This window comes from Choloepus didactylus, chromosome 7 (genome assembly GCF_015220235.1).
Source record: "Choloepus didactylus isolate mChoDid1 chromosome 7, mChoDid1.pri, whole genome shotgun sequence".
Lineage (NCBI taxonomy): Eukaryota > Metazoa > Chordata > Mammalia > Pilosa > Megalonychidae > Choloepus > Choloepus didactylus.
In genome coordinates this window covers 1,187,835-1,209,323 of record NC_051313.1, presented here as the reverse complement: position 1 = coordinate 1,209,323, position 21,489 = coordinate 1,187,835, and the positions used below count along the sequence as shown (strand labels likewise).

The following is a 21,489-nucleotide window of genomic DNA, read 5'->3' as shown; positions in this document are numbered from 1 at the left end:
TTGAGCACAGCTAACCCCAGGCCTTGGCTCCCAAACACCATTTTTCTCTAAAAGGAGCCAGGGATTCCAGAGGAACGGCCGATTCAGGTGTGGGTCAGGGAAGCTATAAAATGAGCCTGGGACATTTTGCTGTGCCAGAAAGCACAAAATAAACAATACGGAGATGCCAAAAAGACACAGGGTGCAGCCTAATAGATGCTAAAGCTAGGGGATGAAAGTTTGATGAGCAAGATGATGTTGACATAGTTTCAGCAGTTTACTTATTAACAGCAAAGAGACAAACGGTAACTTGATAGATGAACCTAGCACACGCGGATGTATTTAAGTACCCGAAGTTACCGTTGGTAGTAATGAGACACACTGACACCGCGGGCTTCCCGATGCGATGCCCCACGCAGGCCCTAACCTCCCTTCTTTGCTGTTAACACAGAAAACATAAAGCCTGAAGCTCACCGCGAGAGACACCCAAGTCCAGATTGAAGGGCAGACTACAGAATCACTGACCTCTCGAAAACGTCAGGAAAGGACAGGCTGTGGGGCTGCTAAAGAACTAAAGCAACTAGGGAATCCCGACAATGAAAGCAACGTGTGATCCTGGAAGGTATCTCCAGCCGGGAAAAAAAAGAGCATTCTGTGACATTACGGGAACTATTGGTGAAATGTGAGTATGGAGGGTGACTAGGATGATAGCACTGTGTCAACGTCACCTTTCTTGGTTTCAGTCAAAGCACACTGTTATGTAAGAGACAGCCCTGAGGAAAAATGTACTGAATTATTTGTGCATTAAAGGGACATGATGTCTGCAAGTGCTCACACATGGTTCAGGAACAAAGGAGAGAGACAGAGAGAGGGAGAGACAAATCTAAAGTAAATGGGGCAAAATGCAACAACTGTTGAATTTGGGTACAACAGTTCTTTGAAATACTTTTGTAAATTTAAATATAAAATTATCTCAAAATTAGAATTTAAAAATAAAATAAAAATCAACTTTTGAATCTGACCCAAGCAGTTAGCAAGAGCTTGTTTTCTGAATCTGGCAAGTATGTCCAAATCCAGAGATGCATGAACCACTAATCTGGGAACTTCCACCTGGCACATATGAGGAAAAGAAACTTGCTTATTAAGTTTTTGTTGAAATTAGCCCCGTGCTCTGGTCTGATGTCGTTTAGGTTTCAATCTGCATGAGGGAGGGGGTATCCTCATCCAGCGAGAAGCTGGGGAGTGAGCTTTCAGGAGCGGCATTTCAAAGGGTAAAGAAAGTGGAGCCCTGGACTGGAGACGGTTCTAAGATCTGTGCGCCCCGAGAGCTGACGCTCGCCCCGGCATCCCAGCGGCTCCGGGTCATCCTCAGGTGAAACGATGAGGCCAAGGCCAGGGCTCCAGTGTCTGCCGAGCCCCTCGCCGACGGGCAGCCCACACCACGGGGGACAGAACTCAGAGCTGCTCAACGTCCTTGGGCACAAGTGGGGGGTCCCGACCGGATGGGGCTGCAGCGACCGAGGCGGCACTTGTGGGGCCTGTCCCATCTCCCAGGTCTGCCGTGACAGCACCACGAGCTGGGCCACTAGGATGGCAGACAGGTGCCCTCCCACTGTTCTGAATTCGGGCCTCCTGCTGGGGTGGCCTCCTCCCCGTCTGTCTGTCTTGTCCAAATTCCCTCCTCCTACAAGGCCCCCAGTCGCTCTGGATGACGGGCGGCCTCAGCTTACCCCGCGTAATTCCACCCATGGGGCTTCCTTTTCTAGATGGGGTCGCAGTTGGAGGTTCTGGGGACTAGAACTCCAGCATCTGTTTTTGGGGGACACAGTTCAACCCATAACAGTCACAGCAGGGTGGGAGGTGGGAGTTGGGGGAAGCAGAGGGGAGGAGGCCATGGCTATGAGGGACATGGACCCCAGAGCCCAGACTGCTGCGGGGGACAGCAGGAGCCCTGGAGCAGCCCTGGCCTGGCCTTGGGGTGCAGAGCCCATCTCTCCCCAGAGGCAGGGAGCACGGAGAGGAGGGGGCTGAGCACAGAGAGCGTAGGGGTCCCCAGGAAGGGGCTGCAGCGAGCATCTAAAGACGAGTAAAGCAGCACTTGTCCCTGACGCTGGCATTGGGCAAACAGCCATGGGGGATAAGCCTGGGGCGCACACGGGAACAGCCGTGATATCCTGCCACCGTCCAACGGGACGTGGAGAGCAGAACTCGCTGCAGATATAAGACCCCACAAACACCCCCGCGGGTGTACCTGGCCACAAGTGAAGACGTGCGGCCTTCTAGGGGAGTCTGGGAATCCAAGAGGTGTGGCCCCCCCACCCCAGGCAGGGAGGCTGTTTCCCAGGCAGGGCAGGACAGGCCAGCGCTCCACTTCCTCCCCGGGATGGGAGGACCCCCCAGCAAAGGGCTGTGGACGGCGGGGAAGGAAGGGGTGACGTGAGGAGAAGCGGCCACTGTGCTGGGGACAGAGGACGTCCTGGATCTGGGGGGTCCTTTGTTGGGGGGCAGCCCTCACGATGACCCCAACCACCGACTCAGTGACTGCGCTCGACGTCACGTGCGCCAACTCGGACGGCACAATGCAGGTGAGCTGGCAGAAGCGCCCGCGTGACAGCTTCCAACAGAAGTGATGTCCTCTTAGGTAATTTTCAGATTGAAGCCAATTTGAGTGCTGTTCTCTCCACTGTGAGGGCTCAGTTTTCAAGGATGGCTTGGTGCTTAAACACGCACATCCTACAAATGCAAATATACATTTATTTCAGTGAGAGAAACAAGTTGCCAGGGCAGAGGGACTCCTGAACGAGCAGTGTTTCCACACAGATATCCTTGGTGATTGAAAAATAAAATAGGGACTGAAGGGAATCCAGGACATTGTCAACACCCCAGTGTTTCTGCCACAAAACCATGGTACTCTGGGCAGAGTCACAGCCAGAGGGAGACCCCCAGTTTAGCAAAGTGTAGAAAATATCAGGCTGGGATTCCGTCACTCCTTGTAAACGTTAACAATAATGTTAAGTTTTAAAGATTACCCAAAGGCAGTTGTCTTAACTTTTTTAATGTACAAGTTAGAAGAGCAACCTTGAATTGAATAATTTTTTCAATTTTCCCCAATCTGACCTCAGAGGACTTCATTTCTTTTATTCTGTTTCAGGACTGGTGAGAACGACTTTTACCCGCATGTCCCGCGTGCGGGCCCCGAGCTTCTCGCCCACTCACCCACTGCTTTAGACCCTGGAGCCCCAAGGCCGGTGCCTGCAGGTGTGGAATGAGCACAGTCTGGAGTTTTAGACCCTGAAATTTTTCCTGGTAAATACCACATGATGTGCTTTGAGTGCCAACAGGGACAGATGCAGCCTGAAAACGTCAATTCTTGAAATCCGGTATCAAAAACGGGTTTGCGGGTCCTCTGGGACAGCCACTGCTAACGGCTCTGGAGGCAGCTTGAACGAGGAGACGACTCGGCAGAAGGAAGGCCGGGCCTTGGACTGAGATGGGTGCACAGGAGAAGGACGTGCAGGGGAAGGGGAATCTGGAGGAGGAGGGCTCAGGGTGAAACAAAGAGAAGCAGAGCCGCCCTGTTCCCGCCCCTTTCTCCTGGGTCCCAAGGCAGCGGGACCCAGGGTGTCCAGGTGGGGCACTGCCCACTCAGCAGGACCCTGCCCCTTCGGGTGCTGTGAGCATCAAGGAGCTAGGACAGGCTGAGAGCACGGAATGCCAAACACGCGGAAGACGCCGGCCGCTTATCCGCAGGCTCAGCCACAGAACCTTATTCTTCCTTCCCTTGACCTTTTCCTTGTTGAGAAAAATTGTTGGCATAGCAAGGTGCCCTGGCATCAGCGTGGAACTGCTCTGCTAAACTTCAAAAAGTCTCAAGCAGAAAGGCAGTTAGATGGCAGAGAGGGACGGAGTTTCTGGGCCTCGGAACTTGGAATCCGGGCCAGCCTAGCGAGACCAGGCAGATGACGGGAGGGACAGTCCAGCCAGGTTCTGAAACTGCACCGGGGGGCTTCAGGGGCGAGGCAAGGCCAGGCCGGGGCAAAGGGGGACAGCGTGCCATGCTCCCATGGGGGCCCAGATGGCTGAGCCTGAGGACCCTCCCGCCCACCCCCCGCTGCTGGGCTGCCGGGGTAGCCTCGATGTTTGGAAGGTGACAATCAGGACTCCATGCCACATTCCCCAAATTACTGATGTAGAAGATCATGATGAAAACATAAATTAGAAGGCAGTGCCGACAACGGAAAAGTCCAAAGGCAGAGGTGACGCGACATGGAGCGTGGAAAGCCAGCCGGAGGTGCTGACCTGTGGAAACCTCACGGCGGAAATCTCATGACAAGCCACTGACCCTGGTGGACGGTCAGCTAAACCCAGGAGGAAGGACAGTCAGGGGGAAGTAACAGAACCTTCACTGTCAACCTCGATCCAGAATCGGACATCTTCGCTGGGTTGTGTATCCCCAAACTGCAACCACGAGGGTATGAACATAAAAATGTGACAAAATGTTCTAAAATGATACCTCAAATCATAATTTTTGGAAATGGAATGGCAGACAGAAATGGAGTGCGGGTGTCTGAGCTTGTACCTCGGCTTGCCAGGCCTGGGCCAGGGGACCTGATATCACCCCCTGGGGAGGGTAGTAGGTACGGGCGTGAGTGCCCTCTGCAGCCCCCCCGAGCCTGGGGAGCGAGGTCAAGGCAGCTCCCTTTTCCTCACCCAAAATGCCACTGGCAGGGGAGGCTTGCCGGAGGAAACCGCCTTTCTCCCAACTGCCCTTTCCCCACTTCCTTATCTTACCCACTCCCTCCCTGGTGCCAAGGCCACTCCTGCCACCGCCAGCGCGCATGCCCGTGGCCAGAACTACCCCCGCCCCGCTGCAACGGTTCCGGCGTTCTCTCAGAACCAATCCTAGCCCCTATCCCTTCAATATTGCCATTTAAGGCTGCTTCACTTCCTTCCCAGCCCTGCCCTTCTTACCAGCCTATATAACCTGTAATCACCCCTGAATAAATCTCTTTGGCGCATACTCCTACTGGATGAAGAGTGTCTTGTCCCTATCGCCGCCCTCCTTGCACGCCTCTCGCCGAGGACCCTGGCCACGTCCTCCGCCTCGCCCTCGCCTCCGGGAAAGAGCCCCCGCCGCCGGTACCCCTTGAGCAGCCCCGAGAGCTGAGGGCTCGGCTACCGGCCGCCTCTCCCCCTAGAAGTAGTAACCGCGACCGCAACGCTTGTAAGAAAACAAACGGATGCCATTTTTTCCTCGTTCGTGCAAATCCAGTATCAGCGACTCGCCACCTCTGACGCCCCCCACTCCAAGATGACAACCAACCCTCCACGACCTCAACGCCGCCGGTCGACTCGCCAACCGCGAGACCCTTCTCAATTACCTGAACATCGCTCTCACCTCGAGTTCCAGCTTCTCTGAACCCCTGAACTTTAAACCCCTCACCTTCGCCCAGCCCGCTGCAGCGAAGCCATTGTCAAGCGCCCGGGCACCACACCAACACTGAGCTCCAGCCTCGCTGAGCCACCGTCAACCCCTTTTTTCCCTTCCCTGACCTCCCCCTTCCCTCACCCGTAGCGGGCCTCTCCGGTAAAGCCTCTTCCTCTAATTAGAAAAGAAAGGGGAATTGCGGGTGTCTGAGCTTGTACCTCGGCTTGCCAGGCCTGGGCCAGGGGACCTGATATCACCCCCTGGGGAGGGTAGTAGGTACGGGCGTGAGTGCCCTCTGCAGCCCCCCCGAGCCTGGGGAGCGAGGTCAAGGCAGCTCCCTTTTCCTCACCCAAAATGCCACTGGCAGGGGAGGCTTGCCGGAGGAAACCGCCTTTCTCCCAACTGCCCTTTCCCCACTTCCTTATCTTACCCACTCCCTCCCTGGTGCCAAGGCCACTCCTGCCACCGCCAGCGCGCATGCCCGTGGCCAGAACTACCCCCGCCCCGCTGCAACGGTTCCGGCGTTCTCTCAGAACCAATCCTAGCCCCTATCCCTTCAATATTGCCATTTAAGGCTGCTTCACCTCCTTCCCAGCCCTGCCCTTCTTACCAGCCTATATAACCTGTAATCACCCCTGAATAAATCTCTTTGGCGCATACTCCTACTGGATGAAGAGTGTCTTGTCCCTATCGCCGCCCTCCTTGCACGCCTCTCGCCGAGGACCCTGGCCACGTCCTCCGCCTCGCCCTCGCCTCCGGGAAAGAGCCCCCGCCGCCGGTACCCCTTGAGCAGCCCCGAGAGCTGAGGGCTCGGCTACCGGCCGCCTCTCCCCCTAGAAGTAGTAACCGCGACCGCATGGAGAAAACAAAACGATGCTCGCTGGTCCTAAAGGCTGAGGCTCACCCACCCCGCCCTGTTTGCCGGGTAAAACAAGAAGCGAACGGGAAGGCCGGGATGCTGGGCCCAGGGTGCCCGCACAGCCGCAGGGACGGGCGGGACGGCTGTGCCAGAGAAACCTCGGCTGTTGGTGCAAAGGGCTGGTGCAAGCTGCTCGAGTTCACAACCTCAGATAAGCTGGAGGTTGGCGTTTTTGGTTCTTTTCCCCTAATTACAGAAAAAACAAGAACAACAACAACACGGCACTTTTCTAAGTGTGGAGGGAGAACTACGCTGAGTGTGAATCTCAGGATTATTATATTGCTGTTTTAAAAATAAAATTGAGGGCTTCTTCCTTTCTGGAGTTTATACAAATTTGGCAAATAATAATATAACGAGGGTGTCGAGGATGAGACACCGTGGTGGGATAAGGATGGAGGTGGTCCTCAGCTCTTCTCGCCCGCTCGCCGGCCAGACCCCCAGTGCCCTCCTGCCTTCGGGCATGGACGGGGCCCTGGGGGGCCGCTGGGAGGGGAGGACTCTGGTGGAGAGCAAGGGAGATGATGCCTTCATTTTTCAGCTTAAATTTAGTGGCGAAAGATTTAAGAGATGACAAAACTGACCAGAAAAAAATACAATAATGCTGTCTGCTGCTCTCCACCATCCAGGCAGGAGCAGCAGGGAGGAGGGTGAGCGGGTGAGCCGGGCCTGCCCTTGTCCCTGGGCCACCCCACTGTCAGTGTCTCTCCCCGGGCTCCTCCTGCTCCCTGCCCTCCTGCGGGGTTTGCTGACCCCTGTGGGAAACCCTGGGCCTCCTGTGGGAGGGGCCCAAGGAGCTGATCACTCCCCAGAGGGAACCCCCTGACCAGAGGAGGGGGAAGAGAACCCATCAGGCTGGCGGGGCTGTGGCCACGGGACGGACGGGTGTTGCGTTAGACGGACCATGAGGCAGCCCCCCGCAGGCCCGGGGCTTCCCTGGAGGGACATCCCCCACTGTCCACCATCAGGCCGAGGCCCTGCTCCCCCGTGGGAGCACTGTGACGGGAGCAATGCCAAATGTGCTGGGGTGACTGCGTTTAAAACCAGACCACCCCAAGCTTGCCAGATGGGACTAGACTCATCTTCTATGTCAGGGAAAAGAAGACAACGCATGGTGCGCTTCAACTGCGTTTGAAACCGAGGTTCCACATCTGAGAACTTGGTGCCGGCTGCTATCAAAATGATGTTCTGAAAGTGCTCCTTGGGGGTCTCTGTCCTCACCCCGAGGTGCTCTGGGGGTCATTTGGCCACTGTGAAGGCCACGAGCTCACATCTGGGTCTGCTGATTGGGTGCAGGGACCCCAGCCTGGGACAGCGGCACTACGGCCCGTGCACCCCGGTCTCCCCGCGTGGGAACCTGGCTCCGCTCCACCTGGGCGTGCCAAGGTCTCCACAGGAGAGGCTGAGTGTTATAAGCACTAATATTAGAATTAAATCACAAAAAACTAGAACTAGAGGATTACTTACAGTTTTCCTGAAAGACATTAGATTGCAACAACTAACAAACAAAACCCTATTTTTATCATGTTTACATCTTCAGTTGTGCTTTTTTCACGTTTTCTGTTGGATTTGACCTCTGTAGTACATCTTATTGTTCCTCATTTTACAGAGGGAGCCGACGACCCGAGAAGGTAGGTGACGTCCGAGTGCCACATCGCCTTGTGCGGGAACCCAGCCCGAGCTCCTGCCCTCCGGCCAGGGGCCACCGACTCACACGTCAAGAGTTCTGCACCCAGAGACACAGCAGGGCAGAAAACAAAGCCCCTGCCTTCAAAGTCCCTGACAAATGCGTGGTGTGTCGGGGCTGCGAGTGCTGTGGAGAAAGGGGGAGGGTCCGGGGAGGGTGGGAGCGCCTGGGGGTGGGGTGGGCTTGCTCCTATCTGACCCGAAAGCTATCAAAGCCAAATGAGCAGGTGTGGGGACAGCTGGGCAGGGACAACACGGAAACGAGGGACTGGGCCATGCAAATATCTGAGGGAGGACTGGGCTAGGCCAGGGGCTGGCTGGATCCGGCCCACCGCCTGTTCTCATAGATAAAGTTTTGTTGGCACACGGCCTCACCCACTCATTTCTGAATTGCCCATGGCTGCCTTCCCGGTGAAACAGCAGAGCTGAGGAGGTGGGATGGGCTGCGTGTGGCGTGCAAAACCGAAGATATTCACCACATGGACCTTTACAGAAAGTTTGCTGACCCCGTGCAGGTAGAGGGAAGCACCGACGCAGAGCCCCAAGGCACAGGTGGGCTCACTGTACCCACGGAGCACCACTGAGCAAGAGTGGCCACGTGGGGAGGCAGGGGCGGGGGGGCCGGGAGCTGGGAGCCAGGGTCCCCAGGGGCCGCGTGGGCCCTGCAAGGAGCCCCAGCTGACTGCGAGAGGGACAGGGACTCCACTGCGAGGCCCAGAAGCCAAGGATTCGGACCCAACCAAGGCACGGGGGCATCGGGGAGCTGGTCAGATTCGAGTACCCTGCGAAGATGGAGTGACCAGAATTGCTGGTGAACTTGAACCAGAAAGGGGCATGCGTGTGTGTCGTGGGTTTGGGCCTGCACATTTGGGAGGGCAGCGTCCCATGAATAGCTGTGGGGAGGGCCGCGGGCAGCACGAGGCGAGGGGTGGGGGTGGAGTAGAGAGTTCCGTTTGCACGTGAAACTTCAGATGCCTGTTGGACGTCCACATGGATGTGTCCAGGGTGCACTCGGGAACTGAGCCAGGAGGTCTGAAGCAGGTGGGGTCATCAGGGTTCAGTAATGGCCAGGCTGTCAGGACAGAGCAAAGTTACCTCTCGTGCAGACCTCAGCGAACGCTTTGGATGGGCCATTTCGTCTCAGCACGTGGGACTTGCTCTGGGCCAGGAACTTTATACTCACAGCCCATTGCGGGTGGGTCCTGGTCAGCCCGCTCTGCACAGGAGGAAATGAGAACTCAGATGGGGTGATGCGGCCAGCGATGGACTCCAGGTGGCCAGCGCTGGCAGACTGCAGCTTGAGGGATGGCAGCAGCCCAGCACCCAGTGCAGCCCACAGGCACTGCACATCCTGAGGCCTCTGCCGCCGGGAGATGCCTCTGTGGGAAACCACTGAATGGAGAGCCAAGATAAAGTGGTTGTGGAACTTTCCCCTCAACTTCCTGAACTTTGCAAACTCCCTCATCAGGAGTGAGCAGAACTTTTCTGCTCAAGGGCAGCCCAAGGGGCTGCAGTGGCCGAGGAACTGCACCCGGGAGACATGCTGTGTGGTTTGAGCATCAGGTCACCCAAGGCTGGACACTTTTCGGGTGGCTGGACGTGACCGATGTCAGGTCAGAGGAAGGAGCCTCCTGCTGCAGAGGACCCAGAACCACCGACACAGCGCAGACCCCGGAGAACACGTGGCCTCGACGTGACTGCAGTGGAGCTCAGTTCTCAGTGTGACATTAATCTCCCAAATGCGCGGCCCGAAGTACGGGGCTCTTGGTTAACTGACAATCTCAAGCTAGAAAATAATGTGAGCAAAGAAAAGCCTGTCCTCCCTGCCCCCCCACCCAGGCCCACTTACCCTGTTGCTGTACAAAGCAGGAGGCGCAGCAGTGCGGCCGAGGGCGAACGGGCGCAGGTGCCCTGCTCACCATGACAAGGCCCCGGTCACGGGGAAGCGAGGGACGGGGCACTGCGTCTGCCCCCGCTGAGTAAGATTAAGCCTCGGTGGAAATATTTGGGTCTTGCAGTCTGGAGGAAACCCAGGGGGAGCTGTTGAGGTTTTGGGTGAACACCAGTGCCTCTGCCCCCCAGCCCTCCGTGTCCCCCGCACCCAAGTACCACTTCCACGGAGAGTCGCTTTCCAGGCCCAGGCGCGGGGATGCGGGGCCCTGACAGAGACCCTGAAATGCCACAAGGGGCGGGTCCTGCAGCGGAAGGCCCATCCCCTCAGGGTGCCACTCCGCGTAGCGGCCCTGCCGTCCTCGTGGTGCTGCCACACTCGATCATGCGCAAGTCCCCACCACAGCGCCCAGTGCCCATTGCAGCAGAGCCCATCGCAGAAGAGCACAGGGTGATGCCACGGGGTGGGCAGTGCCCCAGGCCACACACCAAGCGTTATCTGAAAAGAAAAGCTAACCCTCTGGTAAAACTTCAGCAATTCTCAGAATGTTCATGACGACATTTAAATCGTAAAATAAAATGCTGGAATTCAAAGTACTGGGAACGTTGTTCCTTCCCTCGGACGCTGTTCCCACTGCAGAAGCAGTGCAGAGTGTATGAGGAATTACGGAGGAATTCCCGATCCCCCGGTACCTTGTCAGTCCCAGGTTTTAAGGATTTGAGCCTATTTTCCCTCACTCCATCAGGCCTCTTGTTCTGCGCACTGTTGCTTGGTTGTGTGCGTGTGTCTCGCCCTTCCCTGGGACGTGCTAACCTCCACCTCGGCTCCTTGCGGCTCACCAGACGCTCAGGAAGACCAGTAGATCGGGGGAGGCCGTGGGTCCAGCCCCGACAGCCGAGCCGATTGGCACCGAGGGCAAGGGCCCAGTCAGCTTCAGGGCGCTGGGGTGCAGGGCAGGACCGCGCTCAGGCCGGACCCCTGCCCCTTGCCTTCCTGAGACCCCACGCGGCATCAGCGGATCCTCTTGGCTCCACCACGGGGCATGTCCTGGTCCGACCCCTCTCCCCTGCCCCTTAGCAGCTGGGCCGAACGTCCCCTCCTGCACCCCTGGCTTCAGGGCACCCCAGCTGTGCGCCCCCTCCGGCCCGGCAGCCGAGATCCGAGACGCAATTCCAGAGGCCGGGAGAGGAGAGGGCCCCAGTCGCCCACGTCAGACCCGCCTCGGCTCCACAGGGCAGGCCCCAACGTTTCAGCGCGGCGGGGGCCCTGTCAGAAAAGGGGGCTCCAAGTCGGCAAACAGAACCATTTCTACTGCAATTTGCAAGTCATTTAAACTCTATATTCTGTTACATGGTGTAGGAATCAATTATTGCCATACACACACCCTTCAGGACTCAACAAAACATGAAATTTGGTGGATATAAAAACGAATGCTAGTAGATGAGGCAGATTTGGTTAGCCTTCCAAAAAGTTTTAGCCATAACATAATTTCTCATTAAAATGTTTCAGTTTCCATTTTATTTGTTCCCATGGCACCCAGCTGCCCTGCGAGACCACTGCCTGAGGCTTCCTTCCCGAGCTCCAGGGTTGCCAGGTTCAGGGATATTAACAAATTCCTGGGCTCTGGCCTTCCTTCACTGATTATTTAGTGGGGTGTCTTTCTTTTGCAGGTGTGTGTGGATTCTGCTTTTTCTTTTTAATTTACATTTTTATTTTCATTTCAATAACCAAGTATTATTTAGTGCCAGCCCTGACCCGCTAAATGCAGTACAGCTGTCTGTAACTCGTCAGTGGTTTACCGTCCGCCCCTGGTCTAGTCTCCACTAAAGAGGTGAGAAGAAACACCATGTGGCTGAGTGCCGGGGGCCCAAAGGCAGAACATGGCTGAGAGGTCTGGAAAGAAGACACCGATTAAAACAAAACAGAACAAAAAACATAAAACCTTGCCAAGAGCTAAAACTCTCTGCTATGTGCTAAATGTTGAAATGAATAACAGGAATAACTAAATTCTTAAATTTTCTATCCTACTTAAACAATCAGTTGACTGAATGAAAGTGACAGAAAAAAACACCATGAATTGAGGACCCATTATTTCACCTTTGCTGTCATACAGGGAGGTATCTGTGTGCCCTGTTCTTTTCGATCTGAATGGATTTCTAGAGCTGGGAGAGAAAGGGTGGCAAGCTTACAAAGCTAACCTGCATTAGCAGATATGCTCCCATCGTCTTAAATCCCACTTATCCTCTAGAAACCGAAGTTCAGGAGTGGCAGAACGAGTTCACCTGCTGAGAGGGATGCAGTGCAGAAATCAAAGCAGAAGTCTAAAGTCAGACAGAGGGGACTGACCCCTTGAGGGCCGTTGGCTCAAGGACCCTGACTGCACAACAACCAAACCAACGTTTTTGAGTACCTGCAGTGTCTACGGAGTGCTAAGCAATGCAGCATGAATGTTACATCCTTTTGTTTCTTCTTTCATTTCTTCCAGCTTGTTTATTATTGTGGAACCGGAAAAAGGTAGTAGAATCCTTTTTATTAATGAGGAATATGACCAACAGAAAAATTAAGGGATTGCCCAAGGCAATTATTAACGGGGTCAGGGTTGGCATTCGAATCTGGCAGATGACAAGGTCTAGGATTTTTCCAGTATACCATGAGGCCTCTCAGCAAGAACCTGTGCCTTTTCCAAAGAGCTTTATAATCCAGTGATGACAAACTATCCAACAAGTTATTTTAAACCTAGATGAAAAGGTGGGATGGTAAAATCCCGGGGGAAGCACTCTGTTTTGCCACCTCCCCTGTGGAGGCATGTGTGTGCTTGAAAAGCTCTCCCGGTGAATTCCACCTGGCTGAGTCCTACTGCCCCGGACCCCAGGATAACGAGCACCAGCGTTCCCAGGAGTTCCTCCCAGGCGGTGGGGTGCTGCCCTCAGCCCTCTCCCGTGCTGGCCCATCACGCACCCGCTGCATGGTGTGACGAGGATGTATGCAGGTCAGGTCACCCCCATTGAGCTTGCAAAAAGCAAGGATGGCATTTTTGTGTCTTCAGAGCCTAGCACAGTACCTTTCACTCAGCAAAAAGGTGTGAACTGAATTATTAAGCAAAAAAAGTCCAAAGCCATTTAGAAACAGTTGAAGGCCCTCAAATTTGTTTTATTGTTTGGTGCACAAAATGAACTAATTGTGTAGTTCACTAAATATTACTTTACAAAACAAGGTCACAGATTCCAAGCATAAGCATGGTCCCTTAGTGCAACCCCCGTGGACGGGGATTTCCCCAAGGAAGGGAGGCCAAGGCCACCCACGGGCCCAGGTACCGAGGGGAGGCCGGTACTTCTGGTCTCCCGAACAAAGAGCCCTTCCTTGTCTCCACCACACCCCGGAAGGAGAATGCAACTGTCCCGCTTCGATCCCCACAACCTCCCTGCAGCCTTTCCCGCCCACCCTCCTCTCCAGGTGGGCGCGCTCCATCAGTCTGCCTTCCTGAACACCCCGACTCGTCCCCGAGCATCCCAGGAAACGTGCCGGCCAGGCGGCGGGAGGTGGGGCCGACCTCGCCCCGCTGTGCTTCCCGAGGGTCCCTCGGTGGGTGCGCCCGGTGGGTGGAGAACACGCCCGCAGCCCGGCCTCCACCCCTCAAGGCCCTGCTCACGCGGTGTGCGGCGGGTTAGGGGTGCGGGTCCCCAGGCGAGCAGGGCCCATCCTCGCCCACCCCGCGAAGGGGCAGGCTGGGGTGGGGGTCCGTGGCCGGCAGACCCCGCCCTGGGCGGTGCCCTCGCGGCGGCTCTCAGGCCGCGACTCCAGCAGCAGCCCCGGCGCCAGCCTCGGGTTTCCTGGGCTCAGCTCCTCTCCCATCGCCCTTCTCGGGCTGCCATCCTCGTGGCCCCGACGTGGCCGCGCCTGGCCGCCCTGCTCGGACCCTCGCCCGCCGCGGAGCCCGCGGAGCCGCAGGTGCACCCGCACAGGTGGGAGCGCAACGCGCTCCGGGCGCAGGCTGGCGTCAGGCGGCCCGCTGCTCGTGGGCCGGCGCTGTGCACCCTCCCGGCAGCAGGAGAAGCCGCGGCACGGTCTGGCCAAGCGATTCGGGCGGGCGAGGGCAGCCGTCGTCGCGGATCTTCGCAGATAAGCAGGCTCGTCAGCGAGCTCCCGGGGAGCGGGTAAGGAATCGCCGTGCGCACGCGCACACGCACGCCCGGCAGCCGGATCCACATTCGGGGACGGGCAGTGCGCACGCGCATGTCCAAAGCCTGCTCCGCGGGGTCCTTGCGGTGCGCTTGCGCACACCTGGCGGCCTGCTCCGTCGGTGAGACCGTGAGGCGCCTGCGCACGCCCAGGGGTCTGCGGGGGTCGTGGCGCGCCTGCGCACGCCGGCCGCCCGCTCTGCGAGGCCCCGCTGCCGCCCCCTGGCGCCGTGGGCTCGTCGCGGCCGTCGGTGTCTGTCGCTGCTCGGCGGGCGTTGGTGCCGGGTGCTGGCCCGTCAGGGAGCAGCGGGCGGTCCAGTCAGCGGCGGCGCGGGCCCAGCCGGGGAGCGCGGGCGTTTGCGTGGGGCCGGGTGGCCGCGACCGAGGGCGGCGGCCGGAGCGGGAGCGGCGGGCTCGGGCCATGAGCGCGCGGGCGGCGGGGGCGGCGCGGGGCCCTCCCGCGGCCAGGTGAGCCGTCAGCCGGGCGCGGGGCCGCCGTCGCCGCGTTTTCTGTGCGGGTTCCGCGCGCGCCCCGGGGCCGCTCGTCCCCTCAGGTGGGAGCCCCGCCGAGACCATGAGGAAATTTAACATTAGGAAGGTGCTGGACGGCCTGACCGCCGGATCGTCCTCGGCCGCGCAGCCGCCGCCGCCCGCGCCGCCCGGCAGTCGCGAGCCCGAGGTCGCCGAGACGTTGCAGGCCGAGCACTTCCAGCTCTGCAAGGTGAGCCGGGCGCCGGCGGAGGTGGTGGGGCGTAGGGCATAGGGAGCGGGCGCCGGGAGTGTGGAGTGGGGCACCGGACGCGGGCGGTGGGCGCGGGGCGTAGGGAGGCAGCCGCGGACGCGGGCGGTGGGCGCGGGCTCCCCCTGGGAGGGGGCCTGCTGGCGGTGGCTGCAGGGTCGTGACCCCGCGGCCGTGGCCTGGAAGCCTTCTGTGCGAGCGTTTGACTCCGACGTTCCCTTTGGAAACGCTGATGGGTATCGCTTATGGAAAAGCCAAACCTGTCCGACTGGATTTTGGTCATCGCTTTCCCTTAAAATGTGCTATGAGTGGCTTAGAATAGGAAATTGCATTATTTTCGGTTAAGAAGTTAGTTCTGTGATTTTTTTGCCTGTAAATGGCACGGTAATTCCCTTGCGTTTTGTAGTTCAGAAAGAATGATGCAGCGAATTAATGCACCAGCTGCTCGAGGAGAAACTCAAGCTCATGTTAAACACCATGGGCCATATCCTCAGCGTTTCTTAAAAGTATCTTCCTATACTTTGCTCTGACTTTTTGTGGTGGACTTAAGGGTAAAATGCAAAAATATGATGTTTTCAGTATTGTTAAAATTGTAAAATGTTGGGGTAGAGATTTGTTTATTGCTTTCCAGAATCCTCCAAGAAAGTAATTATATGGCAGCTTTTCCTTAGTATTTGCATTTAGTATCCAAATAAAGTAATGAGGAAGTGATCATATTTGACATAAAGCATGAATTACAATTAAAATGAATTTACAGAATTTTTTGACTACTGCAAACTTGAGTGATTTGGTGTTAGGCGTAGTATAGAATATTAGTGAGAAATGGTCTTCTGTGGAATGCAAGTACTATGGAAATGCAGAAATTAAAGTGCCTAACACTGGTATGGATATTTGGTCAAATAACTTTTGTTTGTTAATGTAGATTTCAGGTTTCTTTTCTTTTTTTTTTTTTTTTTTTTTATAGCAGTATGTGCATGTCAGTTATAATTGGCCCTAATTCTGATGTCTCCTTGATTTTCTCTTTCCGAATGTCTCGGCTGCCTTGGGGCTGTGCTGTCACCTGCCACCCCTAGACTGTCCGCCATGGATTTCCCTACCGGCCCTCGGCCCTGGCCTTCGACCCTGTGCAGAAGATCCTGGCAGTGGGGACTCAGCTCGGCGCTCTGCGGCTGTATCCTTTGTGGGTTCCGCCCTCGGTCCCTGGGCTGGTTTAATGGCAGGGAAGTGGCTGGCCAGGTCTGCAGTCAGTGAAACCCGGGGTGCTGGCTTTTCCCCTGGTCCCACATTCTCTCCTCTCAGAGTTAGACTCATCTTTACAGGGTCAAACATCTAAGTAGAGGTCTCGAGTTTTGCTATAGTAATTTCTTTCTTTGTGAGGTGCTGGACATTTCTAAGCGTCTGTGGAAGAGGGATGAGCTTAAAAGACATCAGCACGGCCTGCATTTTAGTTGCTTTTTAAAACTATTGTGCATGGGAGATGTTAAACTTATGACCCACTTATTATTCTAATGAATCAGTGTTGAATTTGAATTTGATTGTTTCTGACTTATCATCTAGAGAAATCATTAGCAGAAAATGTAATATTAACTTTATATAAATATTTATGAAGCTTTGACAGTTTTGGAAGTTTCAGAGCATTTTGTTGTCAAGTGCATATGGATAAATATGATCTCAATATGTTTTTCCTCTTATAATCTACATTTGTTATGATACACTAAAACAGTTGTACTTTATTAGTGTAGAGAGAATTATTTTTCCCGGTTATCCATGAATTGTTGTAGTTTTGGTATAAGATTTTTTTCAAATACCTACTCATTCGTCAAGATTACTTTTTTAGTTTGAACATTGGAGAATATTTCTCACTTCCTCTTTTAAACTATTTAGCTTGAAATAAAAATTATGCCTTTGCTTTTACTACAGTATTTAACCATACTTTGCCCAAATGTTCTTACTTTTAAACTTAAATGTTACAGTATTTTAAAAATAAATACTTTGTTCATCCACCCTGAAGTATATCTGCTTCCTATGTGTTTTTCTTATTATAGAGGTAACTTGTTAATAAGTAGGAAAAAGGTCTCTAGATGTTCTCAGTAGGCACTTCTATTCTTCAGACAAAAAAAAGTAGAAGAGGTGCTTTACCCCTTTACATTTTAGGTTTATCTGGCTCCTGAGTGGGGGAAAGGGAACTGTTTGAGTTAAACATGTGCAGTCTCTTAAAATCTTCCTCTAGGGGAGTACTACATGGCGTCAGAACATGCCTTAGGTTTCACTGCGCTGAGGTGTGCTGCCTTCAGAATGCTAAGGGATGTTTCCAAATGGGCGGCTGCGGCGTGGTGCAGGTGAAGTCCGCTGCCGCGGAGGTGCGCGCTGGAGCCGGGTCCCCGCTTCTCTTCCCACAGTGTCCGCATAGTTGAGGTGCAGTGTTCGGGCTTCAGTCTTCAGAGGGCTGTATTCCTGAACCCAGTGCTCAAGGCTTTCTGGTTTAGGGTTCCGATTGTAATCTTGTGGAGTGGGAATAATGTTAATTTTGTGAGTCTGGGTACCAAGCGTTCAGCAAAACTTTGTGTAGTGATGAGACTTGTGTGTTGTTGGATCTGGATGGGTTCTTGGAACTAAAAGCAGAGATTTTTTTTTTTTTTTACAGCAAAAGAATTATATCATTGGGTTTGAAGAAAAAATTGAATTATATCAGTTTTTTAAAATTATTTGCTTTTCTTTTAAATGAGTTAATTTTTTACTGTTTTCCCAATGTGGTCTGGGTTTTCTCATTGTACCTACCTCCATTTTTATTTTTACAGCCAGCCTGACCCTGTTTTGTTTAATATAATTGTTGGTAATTATAACTAGCAAGACTCATAAAACCAATTAGATTTATTATTTTTCTTACACAAGACTTTTACCCTTAATGCATTTGACTAACCAGCAAGTTGACACATAGGGCAGAAGTAAAATGTTATTGTGATGCTAATTGTCAGTTAAAAGCAAGGGTCGGGTGTCCAGAATTATCACTTGTACATGATTTCTGCTGTATGTATTTTTTATAGTTTAATATTACACGAAAGAAAAACCTGTAATTCTAGTTCACAATTACACTCTACATTTTTTTTTAAAACTTGTCTTAATATATTTAGAATGATGTTCAGGAAACTTGTTTAGCAAATCTGTTTCTGTTTTCCATTTTTATGAGATTTGTGTGAACATTCCAGGTTGACAAGTTGTGGTTTGCCTACCAGTAATTCCACCTATTAATTCCTTCTATTTGGCTTACATAGCATATGAGCTTCATTTATTATGGTTTTGGATTATAGAGAATACCTAAGACTTTTTATTTTTATTTGATTTTCTACATATGTGATTTATGATATATGTTATGTTCTCTGTTCCTGGTCGTTTTTTCAGAGATAGGCAATCTAAAATTTATGATTCTAATTTCAAGCTCTGTGTAGGTTTAACATGCACTTATTACAAGTCTGTTTTATTAATTTCGCTCTTTTGTATTTCTCCCTATTACAGTTGGTTTCTTTTGATCCTTTTTATTCTTTTGTCATATTAGATTCTTGTAACTTGTAATACATTTGCCCTAAAATGGGTCTCGAGATACTTCCAGCTGAGCTGCAGAGCAGAGAGGAGGAGGTGTTTTCAGAAGCAGGACTGAGCTCTGAGGCTTCCCAGGACGTGTCCGATTTGACCAGTAGGGTGTCCTCGATGTTGGAGGACCACACTGAGGCCGTCCGTCTACATTGAAGGAAAAAAAGAATCCAGATGAGGAAAGTTAGAGCCAATGCCTACAGATGATAAGAATTAGTGAAAATCTGAATCCATGATATCTAACTAATCATGAGGCAAAATAAATGTGTTTACATCCCAAAGTAATTTGGGCAGAGAATAAAAATATATTTGCAGGGCCCCTCTGAGGAGCTGGGGGAAAGTGCGGAAGTGTTGGACATCCTCACCGGGACTGATGCTGATGTTGTCACAGAACCGGAAGGGAAAGGAGAGGCTGCCGCGTGTGTTGCCAGACGATGGGAAAGCCCAGGAACACTATAGATGACGAGCCAGCCAGAAGATGACAATCCCGGAGCCAGCGAGCCTCTAGCCTCGGACACCGGGAGCCAGAAAATTCCTGTTGTCAAGCTGACCCGTTGTGTGATGCTTGTTTTAGCAGCCAGGAAACTAAAACAGTTTTTACTGAAAAGTAGGGTGCTGCTATGAAAAATACCTAAACATATGGAAACGGCCTTGGGATGGGGTCATGGGTAGAGGCTGGAAGAATTATGAGGATTTGATAGAAAAGGCCCAGATGGCTTTGAAGACACTGTTGGTGGAAATGTGGATGCTAGAAGTGCTTCTGATGAGGCCTTGGAAGGAAATTATGAATGTGTGGTTGCAAACTGGAGGGAAGGTGATCCTTGTTATAAATGGCAGAGAGCTTGGCAAAATGGGGTTCTAATGTCAGATAAAAGGCAGAATTGGAGAGCAGTGAGCTTGGATATTTAGCTGAGGAGATTTCCAAGCTAAGTGTGGAAGGTATAGCTGGGCTTCTCCTTTTAGCTTGTAGTAAAATGAGAGAGGAAAGAAAGAAACTGAGGATTGATCTGTTAAGAGCAAGGAAACCAGCAGTTAATAATTTGGAAAATTCTCAGCCTATCCAGGTAGCGTGCTCTGAGACTGGGGCCAGAAGCAGCTCTGTCAGGGCCCTCCCTGAGCTTTTGGGGAGTGAGTTCTCAGAGGACAGGGCTCCATGTGAAGGGTTGATGGGACAGCTCTCTGCTAAAGAGGATGTGGCTGGACATGGACCAGGCAGCATTGGAAATGCAGGTTTCCAGGAAGGAGCTGTGGAAAGTTCTGTAGTCTGATGACTTGGACCCTTGAGAACTGCATGCAAAGCCTACAAGGTTTTTGTGAACTGTGTATGAGCAGAACCACTGCCAACCTGGACTGAAAGGGTGGAGAAGGGGTGAATTGAAGAAAGAAAGACTTCCAGGGCAGAGCCATGGAAGCAGATATCTGGACCAAAAAGATCTCTCAGACTGAGAGAGTGGGCCCACCCTGTTCTCCTTCTGCAGAGAGGCGGGCCTGTTCCCCAGTGTTGGTGGAGAGTTGCATTTGGAGTTATGCCATTTTGAGAAAGTAGCATAGCCTTATCTTAGCCTGAGAATTTGACGCACATTTACATTTTCTTTTCTTTGGGCTGGTCCTTGGGAGTTTCCTGAATTTTGTCATTAACTGAACTGGTGTAAAGTTGTTATGGAGTGTTTGGGTTTGTCCATTTGTCCTCTGTTGGGGTTTCTCCATCGTGGTGGCATTTGGGGCAGGATAATGCTGTGGGTCTGTCCAGCACGTGGCAAGGTGTTTAGATGCTAGTGCTGCCTCCCGCATCATCGTAACCAAGCCTGTGCTCAGACACACAAGCACACACGTACACGGGTGCAGGTGCACACATACACGGATGCATGCACACATACTTGTGCACACCCCCACCGCCCTCTCTAGGTGCTCCTTGTCAGGACCGTTGCCCTGAGTTTGAAGCTCTTCCTGTCTTCCTCGGGAGTGGTAACCACCTGGCTCAGACCGTGCTGGGGACAGATGCAGCAATAGGTGTGTAGCGTGGAAGGCTGTGCATGGGCTGTCTTGGTGAATAGGCAGAACGTGATTATTAATACAAGAGTTTCTCCTGTGGTTGTAATTTTCAGATCCTGCACTTACTCAGCAAATATTTACTTACTGACAGACAACCAGCTGGACTTTATTTATTTTGTAGCCAATGCAGTCTTTGAAGATGTGGTCATGAAGAGTGCTGCTTTTTTCAAGTGAGTTTTTAAAATGGTTGTGTGCTTCTCATGCAGTAGTTTGGATGTAATAAGATGATGAATGTGAAGGATCCTCACACGTGGTCAGTGCCCAGTAAGAGTTGGATGGCTTTCTACACGGTAGCATTGGGAGGGTTTGACTTGCTGCTTATTGATTTTACAAAACGTCCTTACACTGTTGGGAACGAAATTTGGAAATGTGATTTCCTTTGAAATAGTTAAAAATGAATTAGTTTGTTTAGCTAGAATTCAGCCAAGTTTTTATCCATCCCCCTTTTGTTCATGGAAAGAGGATTGCTAGTCATTTGAATTTCCGTGTGTAGAGGTGAAATGCGTACCTTGAAATGCGCTTGTCATAGAAGACCTGGTGAGGAAGGGGGAGTGCTGCGTAGGCCATCAGTGTGGCTGTGGGCACGGGCGCGGTGGCGGGAGAGACCTGCACGCTTGCTTTAGAGACCACCGGGGTATGGGGTCTGCTGGAAGAGTTTACTCCGCGGTGGATTTCTTGTGAACGGAAACGAAATGTGAGAGGAAGGTGTGGGGTTGAAAGGGCGTGCGCATGTTGGGGAGTCAGGCCGGTGCTTTGTAAAGCCTTTTTGCTTTACGTAGGATGAGTTTTTATTTTTGTTTGGTATTTTGTGTTACTTTCTTTATTTTCCATTTGTTTTTCAGTATAATCCATTTTGAAACTGACTTTGCCATCCTGAAGAAAAAAGAAAAAGGAGTTTGGGAAGGATTAGCTTATTTTTAGAAGATTCATTTTCTATTCTTCAGATGAATTTTGTATATATAAACTGCAGTCCCTGGGCCCGGTTTCCATTCTTGTCAAATGAGGACATTGGCTTGCAGGGTTTGTCAGGAG

At 52.8% G+C, this 21,489-nt stretch overlaps 1 protein-coding gene across 5 annotated transcripts in view; it reads left to right on the top strand.

Annotated features, from left to right (window-relative positions):
• Nucleotides 1–14,375: 14,375 nt before the first annotated feature.
• STXBP5 (syntaxin binding protein 5) overlaps nucleotides 14,376–21,489 on the top strand; it is a 203,072-nt gene continuing 195,958 nt past the window's right edge. For 3 of the 5 annotated variants that reach the window (XR_005218010.1, XR_005218009.1, XM_037844019.1), the window contains exons 1-2: nucleotides 14,376–14,799; nucleotides 15,891–15,988. Coding sequence is in view for 2 of the 5 variants with exons in the window: in XM_037844019.1 (XP_037699947.1) it covers nucleotides 14,653–14,799; nucleotides 15,891–15,988 (245 nt within the window). In the remaining 3 variants the exon portion in view is untranslated. The remainder of the gene's footprint in view (nucleotides 14,800–15,890; nucleotides 15,989–21,489) is intronic. The other 2 variants (XR_005218011.1, XM_037844020.1) reach the window with 1 other exon arrangement.